Below are 14,428 nucleotides of genomic sequence, written 5' to 3'. Positions count from 1 at the left end.
GTGGCCAGACTCTCACCTCCTTCCGGCCCTAGAGGACATTTTGAAGAGGGGAAATTGAAGCCGCACTTCTGTCTCGTCCCTCACTTTGACTAAGAAGTTAGAATAAGCTTTCTTGGGCTTTCCTCGCCCGAACTAAAGATGAGGCTGTATACCTGTCTGACATCCTTTTATTTACTTATTGTTTTTGAGTCGGTGTCTCGCTATGTAACCCGGGCTGGCTTGGATCTCGCCATCGTCCAGCCTCCCGAATACTGGGATTTCATACATGAGTTATCACGCCCGGTTTTTTCTTTTTCCTTTGAATCGAGAGGCGTGAGCGAGACAACAACTTCAGCGGCTTCCGTCATTACTCTTTTATCCATAGACAATTACGGAGTGGGCTAGAGCGGCCTTAATCTACTCTTCTAGGGTGAGGGCAATCGTGACGCACACCGGCTTCTGTTGCCGGTGTGCATCCTCTCGCGAGAAAGGCCGGGAGGGGCGTGGTCTAGGGAAGAGAGGGAGGAGCTCGCGGCCGCCTCCGCCTTCGCCTCCGCCTCCTGCGGGAGGGGGGTCGAGGGAGGGGACTGTTGCTGATCTCTAGATGTTCTGGGTAGTCTGAGAGAGTATGAGGCGAGCTGTGGCCCGGGTGCTTCTCCGCTCCGGGGGAGAAGGCGCGGCCGTGGCTGCCGCCCTCTAAGTCGCGGCGCCAGCGAGGCCCGGCGCGCGCATGGTGCTGGTGCCGCTCGGGTGTTGATCGGCCTGTCCCCTCCCTCTCTTCCCCTCCCCACCCCCCGCGGTGGTCTCCCCTTTCCACCCCAGCCCCAGCAGAGCCATGTCTCGGAGTGGCTCCTGCCCGCACCTGTTGTGGGACGTGAGGAAAAGGTCCCTTGGGCTGGAAGATCCGTCCCGGCTGAGGAGCCGCTACCTGGGTGAGCGGGGGCCCCGGGGCGGCGGCGCTGAGGTCGCCGCCCAGAGGTGGGGGAAGGGGCGCCGCTGGGGCTGTTGGCGGTCGGGCTGAGCCTCGGCCGGGGCGCCCCGCAGGCTAGGTGTCAGGTGGGATGACGGCGATCGGCGCCAGCACCTCCTAAGGTCAGGTCCCCTTTGCAAGCCGCCAGCCGCGGCTCAAGCTGGGCTTCCCTCGGAGAGCCGGCCAGTGGGGAGGCGGCACTAGCCCGGAAAGGTGTTAGGGTCGCTCGTGGGCTGGGGCTCCGGAGAAGACTTGCCGAACCTTACGGAGATGCCACGTTGAACGCAAAAGTTGGCGCTTTTGCTTTTCCCCGGAGCTGTCCCCGCTCTGCCGAAGACCGCAGGTGTTGGTTGTCCACCACCTTCTTCGGCTTCAAGGGTTTAGGTGTCGCCCGAGACGCTGTTGACCACCCTCAGGGACATCACACCCCAAGCCTGGCTCGCTGTAAACCGTGGCGCTGAGCCCAAACCTAAAAGAGATCGCGAAGCTCTCCCCGCCCCCGCGCTTTCCCAGGTCCTGCCTGCTGTCAGTCCTGTAGACCTCTTTTTAGGTGGTGTAGGGTTTCACGTTCCTGTTCCCACCCCTGGAAAACACACTTGGCATTTTCTGTTTCTCAGTTAAGCTTTCTAAAAACAACCTTCAGTACTGTGGGCGCAGTATTCCACCTTTTTCGTTCAGTGTACCATGAGTTTTGTTGAGTGTGCTGGGTCATGCCAGAGTCAACTAAAAAGTCCTGTTTCTTAAAAGTGCCTCCTCCCCCAACTCTGTCATTTCTTTGCCAGTTAAAGGGATTTGTTGCTGTTATTTGTTGTAGCGGAACATGAAATCTCATTACAGCCAATACTACTGGTTGTAAATTGCTTAAAGGAAGTTTAGGTGTGCACTTTAATTTTTTAAATGAATGTTATCATTGTAAGAATTCAAATACAAAAAAGCAGAAATCCCAGGATCGCTCCCATTTCGATTTCATGCCACTGCCCCTAGAAATGTTTGTTTTATCATTATTTTCCTTGATTTATTTCCTTCTTAGAAATACATACATATATAGAAATAGTGCATGTATGTGCATGTTCCATGTGTGTGAAAGAAAACTGGATGCATGGTGGTGTAAGCATTTTTCCCCTTGCTTTTTCTTCACTCCATCTTGAGATCCTTTCAGACATAAAAATTTGTGTAAAACATTACATAGTACTTAATGAAGAATTTTAACCTAAGTTTTAGTCTCTTTAATTTTTATTTGAAACAGAGGCTCTCTATATAGCCTAGGCTAACCTTAACTTTTATCTCATTCTCCTGATAGCTGGGATTACACTGTAAGTTTTCACCTGACCCTGTCCCTTTTTCCGTGTTACGTGTTTACTGTCATGACTGTGCAAACATCATTTACATATGTTGTAGTAAGTACCTAGAGTGCTTGTTTTTAATATTTGTAAAGCCCTTTTTAAAATCTTTGACTTAAAGAGATGTGAAAATTTATTTTAAAATTTAGTTTGTCTAGAAAGAACATATTTTTACCTTAATAAGGCAAATGCTAAAGTTTTGTGTGAGTGAACTTAATTTAGTCTTTTATTTCAATTCCTCAGGCAGCTTTAAGTTTCACCTGTGTATAATAAAAGTAATGAAAACATGGGCAGTAGGGCTTTTGAGATGGCTCAGCAGGTAAAGGCACCTGCCACCAAGCCTGCATGCTTCAGTTTGATCTCTAGGGACTCATATATTGCAAAGAGAGAACACTTAAGATTAAGAACTGCCTTAGTCTTCTAAATTCTGGAATTACTGATGTTTGTCACTGTGTTTAGCTTTAAGTAATTTAAGTGTAACAATGATGCATACTTTATATTAGCACTTCTTTAAAAGTGATTTTAGCTGGGATAGATGGGGGACACCTGTAATCCCAGCACTTCCAAGTTAAGGGGTGGTGGGGAGGATCATCTGCTTAAGGCCATCTTTGAAATAAAAACTACTGTCTAACTAATATCCATCATCTAATAAGTTTCTCTGTGTGTGTGTGGAGGGAGGGGGGGGGGTGGAGATGACCTTTCTCATAGTCTTTTTTGGTGAGAAAGGGGACTTGCTGAGAGCTTGAAGTATATTTAGTGAAACTCTGTCTCAAAACAAACAAACAAACAAACAAACAAACAAAAACCCCAAAAAACAAAAAAACCCAGCCTTTTAAATTCCAAATGCAAGGAACTTAGAAAGTTAAGTGATTTCTTAAAGATATGCAGATTTAAACATTATAATTGTTCAGAGTATTATAGTTTGTATTTTCTATGAGGTTTCTATTATTTGTATTCCTAATAATGAATTACTGCTAAGTAACATTCAAACTGAAATGTTCACTTTTATAGAGGTTTTGATACTAAAGAAACAAAACACTAAGGTTCCACTAACTTCCTCAGGAGCCAAACAAGGAGAGAAAACTAGCAAAATTACCAGTTTTTTAGATAATGATTCTAATGTATTCACTGACTTCCTGCAACACACAAACAGGTTTGCTATCTTCACTGCCTGATCTTAAGTATGTGAAGATTAGGTACTGGGGATGTAGCTCATTTAATAGAGTGCTTGCCTAGCATGCAGGAAGCCCTGGGTTCCATATCTAACACCACATTCTGGATGTGGAGGTGTCAGCTTGTAATCCTAGCACTTTGGAGATGGAGGCAAGAGTTTGAGGCCAGCCTGAAATTCATGAGACCCTCTCTGAAAATTAAAAAACAGAGGCAATTAAAAAAAATTTCAACTGGGTATGGTGGCTCATACGTCTAGTACTTGGGGGCAGGGTGCTAGATCAGCTTGGGCTTGGAGTACAGGAGACACATTATTTAAAAACAACAAAAAGGATAGGGTGGGTGACCTGGAAAGATGGTTTAGTTGAATAAGTGTGCTCACTGTACAAGCAAGGGGACCAAATTTGGATTTCCAGCATCCTTGTAAAAAGCTGGGGTACAGGATGGAGACAGGAACATTACTGGTTTTGATGACTGTTATGTCAACCTAGCTAAACTGAGAGCTTAAGCTTTAGCAAGTGATCCTGTCTCAAAGGAATAAAGGGAGGGAGACAGAGGGAGAGGGGGAGAGAGGGGAAGAGGGTGAGGGGGGAGAGGGAGAAAGAAAGAGAGAGAGCGCGAGAGCAAGCACTTTGTGTCCTCTGGACTTCATGCATTGGCTGGTGCACCCACACATACAGACAGGTGGAGATAACATTGCCTACATTATATACACAAGCCAGGTATGGTAGTTTACACGTATAATCCCAACATTTAGGGGGCTGAGGTATGATTGTCCACAAGTCCTAGGCCAGCCTGTCATATATAGTCCAGTGTTGAATGCCAACCGGCGGCATTCAATCGAGCTTTTCTTAATCAGCGGCCATGTTCCCGACTAGCCTACTAGGCCTGCAGCCACGAGTGGCAGTGGCATATCGCTGTTGCTCTGCTCAGGCGACCAGAGACACTGGCCCTGCCACCCTCAAGTCAGTGTGGGAGATGGCTCTGCCAATCTTCCACGCTGTCTCCACAAAGCTGGGCTGAGGCCAGACCATCCTGCCATCCATGTGGTACTCAGTATGAATTAGATTCTAATGCTTAATGATTAAAGGCTTTATATATTTGGTAATGCTCAATAAACAAGATGTTCACATAATTATAGATGTTTCCCAATTAACTAACCTAGATGTAAGTTGTTACCCAGGCAGGACTGCTCTCTGTACATGTATGGTCATCCATGGCACTACATCTCTGCCTCTCCCTTGCTCATTCCTCCTCTTCCTTTTCCTCGCCTTACTCCTCCCATTGTTAGCTCCTCCTACAGTCCAGAGTGAGTCCAGGTTGGTTTTGTCTGAAAAACAAAAACAACCCTGAAACCCAAAAATGAGGCAGTAAGATGGTTGGGTGAGTAAGGCCCTTCCTGTTGAGACTTGATATCTTGAGTTAGATTGCTGGGACCAATTCAGTAGGAAAGAACTGACTCCGTAATTTGTCCTCTGATCCACACACATGTAATATGACCCATTCCGTATCCTAAAATCAATAAATGTGATTTTTTTGTTTGTGATGTTTGCTTTTTTCAAAGATGCTTTTCTAAACTGGTTACCTGTAATCCCAGTTTTATGGGAGCCAGAGGCAGCATGGTACCACTGTGTTTAAGGCCAGCTTGAGGCACATAGAGGGTATACAAAGAAAACTAAAACATAAAATTTCACCCAAAATTTTTTTTAAAACACTGGTGAGAGTTTACAAAGAAGCTATAAATAGTGAAATTTCACTTAGACCTTGGAAAAAATGAGGTAGGTTTTATTTTATTAGTGTTTATAGACAGAAGTCTTCACTTCTTGGGTAAATCAGTAAGATTGCTGGGCTGTATAATGTGTTTAGCTTTGTTCTTCAACATAATTTGCACCATATCGCATTCCCACTAGATGTGTGGGCTCCAGCTCTTCTTGTCAGTGTTTGCTTTACATACTCTTCTGATGTTAGCTCCTCCCTTTTTAAAAAGATTTGTTTTATGTCCAAGAATGTGTTCTCCACCCCCCCCCCCGTGTGTGTGTGTGTGTGTGTGTGTGTGTGTGTGTTTGTGTTCTTTGATATTTGGGCCTGGTGCCTGTGGAAATCAGGAGAGTGCCTAGAACTGGGGTTAAGGACAGTTGTCATTCACCATGTGGGTTCTAGGAACCATACCAAATCTGTAAAAGCAACACATGCTTTTAACTGCCAGAGCATCTCTCCAGCTCTAATTTTAGCTAGTGTGTGTGTGTGTGTATGTGTGTGTGTGTGTGTATGTGTGTGTGGGGGGGGGTGGTAAGAGGTAGATAGAAGTATATTGCTTCAGATTGTATTTTTCTAATGGCTAATGATCAAATAGCCTTTTTTTTTTTTTAAGATCCGTGTACATTGATTAAATGTGAAGGTTACCTTTTAAATATTTTTTAATACATCTATCTATCTATCTATCTATCTATCTATCTTTGTATATCTGTTTTGGTACAAGTTCTTAAGTAAATAGATTAGAAAATTTATTGTATTTTATTTTTTGAGACAGAGGCTCACTATGTAGTTGTGACTGGACTGTAACTCAATATGTATATATCAAACTGGTCTCAGATTTACTGAGCTCCACCTGCCTCTTGTCTCCTGAATGCTGGGATTAAAGTCAAATAGGTTTTTTTGTTTGTTTGTTTGTTTGTTTGTTTTTTGTTTTTTTGTTTTTTGAGACAGGGTTTCTCTGTGTAGCCCTGGCTATCCTGGAACTCACTCTGTAGACCAGGCTGGCCTCGAACTCAGAAATCTGCCTGCCTCTGCCTCCCAAGTGCTGGGATTAAAGTCGTGCACCACCACCGCCCTGCACGGTTTGTTTGTTATAAATTCTCCCCTGTTTGCTTGTCTTTTTTCCCCTTTTAAGTTTTATTTTTGGTCTTTTAAGACAGGGTCTCTCCTTAGATAGACCAGGCTAATCTGGGACTACTTTCCAAATGCTGAGATTATAGGTATATTGCCACCATGCCTGGTGCTGTTTTCTTTTTCTGAAGTCCTCCCTCCCTTTTCACCTTTCCTAACGTGTCCCTCCACTCCTTCCTAGTTTCTCTTCTCTCTCCATTCCTCTTTCCCTCTTTCCTACCCCCCCTCTTGCCCTTCCTCTTCCCACTCCCCTCCTGTTCCCTGGACTGCTCCCTTTTTATCCCCCTCTTACTTTCTTGAAACAGGGTCTCATGTAATCCAAGGATGGCCTTGAACTATTGTTACACACCTGTCTTTTAACAGTGTTTTCTAAACATTGTTTTTAACAATATAGTTTAATATTTTTGAAACTTTTGTGTTCTGTTTAAGAATCTTTATATAATCCAAGGCCACAAAACATTTTGCTGTTTTCTTGCCCCTTGGAAGTGTTTTATTTTATATCTCATATATTTAACACTAGGAACAATTTTGAGTTCATTTTTGATATGTGCTATGAGGTGAATCAAGTTTCATTTCTTTCCTTATGAATGCAAAATTGATCCACCACTGTTTATGAAAAGACTTTCCCCCTTTGTTGAAAATCAATTAACCATATATGTTCAAGTCAATTTCTCCACCACATTCATTGATTTAAGTTTCTGTCTTTGTGCCAGTACTTTATAGTTTATAGTAAGTGTTTAAAATGGGCTTAGTGTGTGATAGGAGATGAAAGGAAGGGAAGAGAGAATGGAATAAAGTGTCCATTTGCAGCTGACTGCTTCCCTGGCACCTTTTGGGAAATAATGCATAACTGTCTTAGTTTCTATTTTATTGCTGTGAAGAGATACTATGATCAAGGAAACAATTATAAAAGGAAACATTTAATTGGGGGTTAACAGTTTTAGAGGGTTGGTTCATAATCATCTTAATGGAAAGTAGACAGGCATGGCATTGAAGCTGTAAATGAGAGCTTTGCATCCTAACACACACACACACACACACACACACACACACACACACACACACACACACGTGCGCATGGTGGGGAGAGGGGGGGAGAGAGAGAGAGAGACAGACAGACAGACAGGCTGGGCCTGGCTTTTAAAGTCTCAAAGCTCACACACAGAGACACACCTCCTTCACAAGGCCATATCTCCTCCAACAAGGCCACACCTCCTAATCCTTCCCAAACACTTTCACTCCTTGATGACTTAAGCATTCAAATATATGAGCCTGTGGAGGCCTTGGTCATTCAAATTAGCACAATAACTATGTCAGGTTCTTCTGGTAAAAGTATGTTTTTTACCCATGAGATCTTTTCTCATGCAAAAGGTGGTCCCAAGTTTGTAAACCCCTTTGATATACAAATATTAACACAGTGATACTCTCTGGCACATTAGCCTGGTTGATGATCTGTAAATTTACAAATGTCTTGTTTAGAGTTGATACTAATCTTCTTTGTGGATATCAGGAGCTTCCCTTGCCCAGGCAATGCCAAGTTCTCCTTTTAATAAGAGGAAAAAATCATTTTACAATTAATCCCAAGAGGACAGCCTAGACCTAGGCTGAACCCAGAAAACAATGAAATATAAAGATGTAAGATGGGGAGGAATATCTCTCCCCTTAATGAGAATTGTCCTTGTTCTCCAGTAAGCCCGGGGTGAAGATGCTTATAGACCCATGATGTTCAGCCTGCCTGCTTTCTGCTGTCTGACTTGGGCATTCTCATTCTTTGAAGATATCCATCTATACACCCCCCCCCACACCCCCATGGGACTGCTACAGGCTACCAGTGCTGAGCCTGTCTGCTTTCTTGATATCTAATTCAGAAAGTACAATTTTCCTTTTTTTCCACTTTCATCTTTTGGCAGCTGTTGCGATCTCCAGCTTGCCTGCCCCATTTTTGTTTCTCTAACTCCAGTACAATTGTCTTTCATTTTTCTTCTGTGAAAAACAAAGCTTTAACTCAAAGGAATAAGAGATTGTTTACTCTGGGCCAAATATAAATGACTGTGTCCTGGGAACACAGATTCAGCTTGCTCCGAATACCATGTTACAGTGTAGATGCTCACTGTAGAAGCAGTTATATGAATTTGTATGGCCATCAAATAAAAGGAGTCAGAAATCAAGGCATTTTTCAAATTCATTGGTGAGAACAAAAGGTGGGTGGGTTATAGCAAAGGTAAAAATTCTATTTTAGGTTATGAATGTTATCCAATAACATTCTTAGCTTTGGGGTTGCTGGAAACTAGTGATTTTTTTTTTTTTAAAGTTTATACATTCCAAAGGTTTTGTCTGATAGCTGCAAGAATGTAGGTCATTCACAGAGATGAGCAATGAGTGCCTCATAAGGTATTAAAGGTAGCCTAAGATAGCTAGACTCAATATCTGCAGCATTCCAACTCTTCATAATCAGGACATTCTAATCAATTAGCTTTGTAGAATAATTTTTACATAGGTATGGCTATTCCTCCCTCCCCCCAGCTTCATTTAATGCCTATGAATCTGTTTTTTAAATTATCTGTAACTATAAGATCCTGCTAAAGGGATCCTTTGTCCTCTAGTGTCATGTGACACTCAGTCCTTGTCTCTTTTCAAAATTGCCCAGGCTATTCAGAGCTCTTTCCATTTTCATAAACAATTTTAGAACAATTTGTCTGTCCTGGCTTGTGATGCACATTGGTAATCCCAGCTCTTAGGGAACAGAGACAGGAGGATTGCTGCATGTTTGAGACTAGCCTGGTTTACATAGTAAATTCCAGGTCAGTTGGGGCTAAATAGAAAGCCTTGTCTCAAAATCACCACCGTCATCAACAAAATCACAGCCTGTCAGTTTCTCAAAAACAATAACAACAAAAAAAAGACTTGCTGTTTTGTGTTTGTCTTAGGGTTTCTATTCCTGCACAAAACATCATGACCAAGAAGCAAGTTGAGGAGGAAAGGGTTTATTCAGCTTACACTACAAATGTCAACGAGTGTCTTTGGCTGTTAAGTGTGTTGTTGGCTATAGATTTTTGTAGTTTCTCCTCAGATTAGGAAAGTCTTCTATTGCTAGATTGCTGAGATATTGATCACAACTGGGTACTTACTTTTATCAGACTTTTCTATTTTTATCAGAAAATTTTTTTGTGGACAAAATGTCATCCCTAATCAATAAGCTGTTTGCTATTGATACTGACTGGGAAAGGGAAAATCATTTTTCTTTAATGGAGTGACACTAGGTATGTGTATCAGCCACACTTCAGGAAGGCCCCGTGTGCAGGGGTAGCTGGCCAACACAATCCAGGTTCATGTTCCTTGTGTATTCTTGCTTGGTTGGTTTCGTATTTGTACATTTTATTTTATTTTTGAGAAAAATGATGGATGTAGAGAGATGGGGAGGACCTAGGAGGAGTTGGTATAGGGAAAATATGATCAAAACATGAAAAAAATTAAAAAGTCAGTAAATACAAACAATTTTTAGAAATTATTTGGAGGCTGGCATGATGGAACAATGGGTAAAGGTCTTGCTGCCCAATGATGATCTGAGTTCAGTCCTCATAACCCACATAGAAGTAAGAGGAGAAAAGAACTTCATAAAGTTATCTGACCTCCATATGTGCACCATAGCATAGACCTGCCCCCATGCACACCACATACACAGCAACAATAACGTTAAAAGGGAAGTTTTTGATTTTTTTTTTCACTGATTAAATTTGGGTTTGGATTGATTTGAACCAGTATTTACTTTCTGGGCTCTTATTATTATTATAGCAAATTATCCTTTTTATGTTTTAGCTTAAGTTTCAGTGAGTTTTAAGCTGTTGTTCATAGATGCTAGTTTAGCTAGTTTATAGTTTTAATGTACTTAGCTTTTATACTAATGATGTTGGCTCCATGAGTAGGATATGGTCTGGTTTTCTGAATTTGTATAAGGTTGAAAGTACTTTTTCCTTAAATAATTGAAGACATCTGGGCTTGGCATTTTTTGTGTGGTAAATATTTTTTAAGTTTAAAAATCATCTACATTTTAAGAAAAATATTTGACTTATATGCAGTGATAAGAAATAATAGAACATGCTGGCCGCATTTCCAGAAGAAGTTAATTTTAGTTTACTAATTATGGGTTAATGTGGTTAAAGCATAAAATCCCACCACATGGATCATTTGTACCACCCCTTTTCTACTCTTTCTTTACTACTGTGATCCTGACAACCACAACTCTGTTCTTAACACAGAGTTTTGTCACTTCAAAGATGTCCTATATTGGTTATTGTGGCACATGACTATATTCAAAACTACCTAGGAGAATAAGCAGCTGGATTATTTAATTCCATAAGTTTGAGACCAACCTGGACAAATATACACCTGTCTCAAAAGAAGAACAATACTATATAGACACATAATGTGTGTAATCTTATAAATGATGATTTAGTATTTCAGATATTTAGTATTTCATTTTTACTTGGCATAATTGTCTTGAAATACATCTAAATTATATGCAGCAATAATTCCTTTTTATTATTGACTATAAATATTTATCTATTCTGTTTTTAAATAGTTGGATTTTTTTCTAATTTGGGGTTAAGAATAAAGGTATTTGGGTGCATACCTTTAATCCCAGCACTTGGGAGGCAGGGGCAGGAGCATCTGTCCAGTTTGAAGCCAGCATGGACTCCATAGTTGTTCCGCGCACCTCTTCTGTGTCCCCTTCGCCCGCGAATAAGGACACGGAGGCAGTAATCGGGTATCACTACAGACGAGGCTTTACTTCTTGTAACAGCAAAAGCGGAAAAGACCCCAAGCCTGGGAAAGGCACTGCTATATATACCCTAGAGTGGCGTGTTCACTTCTGATTGGCTGTTCACTCATCACCCCATATTACGCCCCGGAATGGGCAGTGACTTTGGCGCGCCTTTTGCCTTTTGCACCTGCGCAGTCAGTTGTTTACAAGTGGGAGGACAGGATGTCCGCGCCATCTTGGCACTGCGGCTCCCAACACATAGTGAGTTTCAGGATAGTCAGAGCTATACAGTGAGACCCTGTCTCAAAAAAAAAGTGTGTCATGTGTACATGCGCAGTACCATGTGTACAGAAATCAAAGGACAACTTTGCAGTCAGTTCTTGCCTTTTTTCTGTTAGTTTTTAGGGATTAAATTTAAGCTATCAATCTTGGCACCTAATGTCTTTACCAGGTTGACTATTTTCTAGCCCCCACAATAGATTCTCAAGCACGTTCTCTTTATGTGCAATGTTTTAGATGACATCTTTACTCTTACTTGGCTTGAATAGCATAACAAGTTGGTAACTTTATAAAGACCAACCAGATAGACCTCACTTGCTTCCTGTAAAGCACTAGTGGTTGTGTGCTGGAAGTGCAGATGTGTTTGAAGTCCTGGATGATTTTTCATACCAGAACTGGAAGGTCAATGGACATAGGAACTTCTGATAGCATCCAATCTTAAGAATGCTGTTCCAGGCCAGAAATGATGAAGTTTGATTACTCCTGAGGTGGAGAGCAGTTGTTCCCTGTATGCTTGCCCTCTGGTGGATTTGTAGGCAGTCAGCTTTGTACAAGTCATGATATAAACCTTTTGTTTACCTGCTGTCTGAGGGAGTGAGCACCAGATTTGTGCATAGTGTTAGAGCAATAGCAGCAGCATTGAGGTTGTTGAGTTTTTACAGTTCTTTATATATTTTAGATACTAGTTCTTGGTTACATACATCTTTCTTTTTTCCTTTTCTTTTTGGTAGCATTTCTTTTATTCTGTTATAGGAGCTTTTTTGTTGTTTGTTTTTTTAAAAACTTTTTATTGGTTCTTTGTGAATTTCACATCATGCACCCCAGTTCTATGCTCCCCTTATCCCTACCCTTTACCCAAAAGAGGAAAAACATTCTCATGAGGAAGCTGTGGTATGTCAGTCACAGTGTGTCCCACAGTGTAATCTTTGTCCACACTTCCTCACTTGCAAATGGTCATTACAGTGACTAGTTGGCCTGGTAGGAGGCCCCTGGCTTCCGCTACTCTACCAATACTGGAACCTCACTGAGATTCTCTTGTATATCCTGTTGGTGCCCTGTGTCATGGAGATCCTGTAGTTTTGGATCTGAAGATGGGTCCCTTCATGCACTCTAGCAGTTCATCATTGGGGTAGATAGATGTTGGAGTGGGTCAGTTCATAGCCTTGGATCTGGGTCTGAGAGATACCTGAGCTGATCAGCCCACAGGCTCTCCTGCTCTCACACTGGCTCTTGCAGCCCTGGGGCCAGCTCACCAACAACCCCTCACCCTCCCCCCCCCCCCCCAACCAGAGCCAGCTCCACACCGTTGCCCAGGAGAGGTACAGGGTCCATCTTCCTGAGGGTTGCAGCTGGTGAAAGAAATGGTCAGTTCTCCCACTCTCATGACCCTGGGACCAGGTCTCCCACTTGTCATAGATGGCAAGGGACGAGGGAGGGGAGGAAGACATCTCTCCCTCTTCCAGGCCACCACTCAGCAGAACAAAGATAGGGCTGGATCTCCTGGGCTGATGACCTTCTTGGGGAGGGGACAGCTCACCTGCAGCCTCCACACACAGCTCCTCACAGGGCCAGCTCTACTGTATGCCCATGTGAGGTGCAGGACCCTGGAGCACTTATTCTCCCAAGTGCTGCAGCATGGTATGGGCAAAGCCAGTTCTCCTGATCTTATGACCCCAGGCAGGGCTAGCTCTCCTGCCTGCTGCAGATGGTGAGGGACAAAGGTGTTTCTCCTTTATCCAAGCCACTACCACTGCAGGGGAGATGAGTGGTATGACCAGCTTTCTCACACTGGTACCCTTGCGGCTGGCTCAGCTAAAACTCCCTCAATGTGGGTGGGGTCAGTTCTCTTGCTTTCATGCCTCCAAAGCTAGCTCTCCCATGATGCCCAGGTAAAGAATGGGGCCAGTTCTGCACAGTCCTCAAACACCACTATGTCCTGGATGGCAGCCCAGACCAAAGGGTGTCTGCCTGGCTTTTGATAGTAACAGAGCCTTGCTGCTGCAGTTTCATAGACCCAGACATTGTCCCCAGTGGCAGCCCAGGCCAGGACCCTACCATAATCCCAGATGACATCACCAGCTACTCACATCAGGCTGTTCCTCACTACCCTTCAGTCTCCGGTTCTGCCTCTCTTCATTGTACCCACATCCTTGTGTTTCTCTTCCATTTCTCCACCGCTTGCTTCCTTTAGTGGCCACTGGGGTCTCTGACTATCTGAGGTTGTCCCAGGAGTGTTGTGGTGCACTCTTGCATTATGGTGCTGGGCCAAGGTCTGTGGGATGCCAGACTGGTGGTCATTTCTGGCTAGCTTTCTGTCCAGGCCCCATGGTGCTGGGCTGGTAGTTATCTTGAGCTAGCTCCTCCCCTGGCCAGCCCAAGGGACCCCTTCTGAGGGTTGTCTTTCTCGGGATCACTGTCCCTGACCTCTTTTCCCAGGGCCCACAGGCATGGTTCTTATAATTCCATCATGCTTCTCATCCTGGCAGCCTGTTGCAGTCTGCCTGGGTGCAGGATTGGTGGTTGTCTCAGGCTTGCTTTGTTCAGTGTTAGGCTACTCATCATTCAGATGTTCATAGATCAGAATATTGAACATAGACATAGCCTCTCTCTTCTCTGCCCCATGCAGCAGCCATACCTGCAATGCCTCTAGGGGCAGGGGTGCAATAAACTGATTTCCAGTTTATCACTCTTTTATTATGGATTGCACTTGAGTATCATGCCACAAAGAACTCTTATATCACCATGAGTGATCCTGAAAAATTTTTTACTATGAGTTTTTCTTAAAATTTTACAGTTTTGTACTTCAATCTAGGTTTCATCGTGAGTTAATTTTTGTAGATGTAAAGTTCAGTTCAAAATTAATTTTTGTACTATGGGTATCTCACTTGGTTTATTTAAAAGGCTCTTTTTCCTTTATAAAATGTATCTGATTCTGAATTTTCTTATTTGTTCTTTTGTCCCTCTGAGAATATAGTATTGTTTCTATAGTTCCACAGTGTGTGTTAACATCAGGATAGAGTTATTTCTCCTTTTCAAAATCAT

At 42.9% G+C, this 14,428-nt stretch overlaps 1 protein-coding gene and 1 pseudogene across 7 annotated transcripts in view; one reads left to right on the top strand and one right to left on the bottom strand.

Annotated features, from left to right (window-relative positions):
- Positions 1-14,428, top strand: part of Dcaf6 (DDB1 and CUL4 associated factor 6) — a 121,425-nt gene that overhangs the window by 999 nt on the left and 105,998 nt on the right. For 2 of the 7 annotated variants that reach the window (XM_034512807.2, XM_034512806.2), the window contains exon 1: positions 469-911. The exons of 1 other annotated variant lie outside the window; for it this stretch is intronic. In XM_034512807.2, the coding sequence (XP_034368698.1) occupies positions 815-911 (97 nt within the window). In that variant the 5' untranslated portion in view covers positions 469-814. Of the gene's footprint in view, positions 1-468; positions 912-14,428 lie in introns of those variants that run through there. 4 more of the 7 variants (XM_076941521.1, XM_076941520.1, XM_034512809.2 and 1 more) reach the window with 4 other exon arrangements.
- LOC117716659 (small nucleolar RNA SNORA17) lies at positions 13,929-14,043 on the bottom strand (annotated as a pseudogene).

The sequence above is a fragment of the Arvicanthis niloticus genome, chromosome 10 (genome assembly GCF_011762505.2).
Source record: "Arvicanthis niloticus isolate mArvNil1 chromosome 10, mArvNil1.pat.X, whole genome shotgun sequence".
In the NCBI taxonomy this organism is placed as follows: Eukaryota; Metazoa; Chordata; class Mammalia; order Rodentia; family Muridae; genus Arvicanthis; species Arvicanthis niloticus.
Note: the sequence above shows the minus strand (reverse complement) of the source record. Positions and strands in the feature narration are given on the sequence as shown.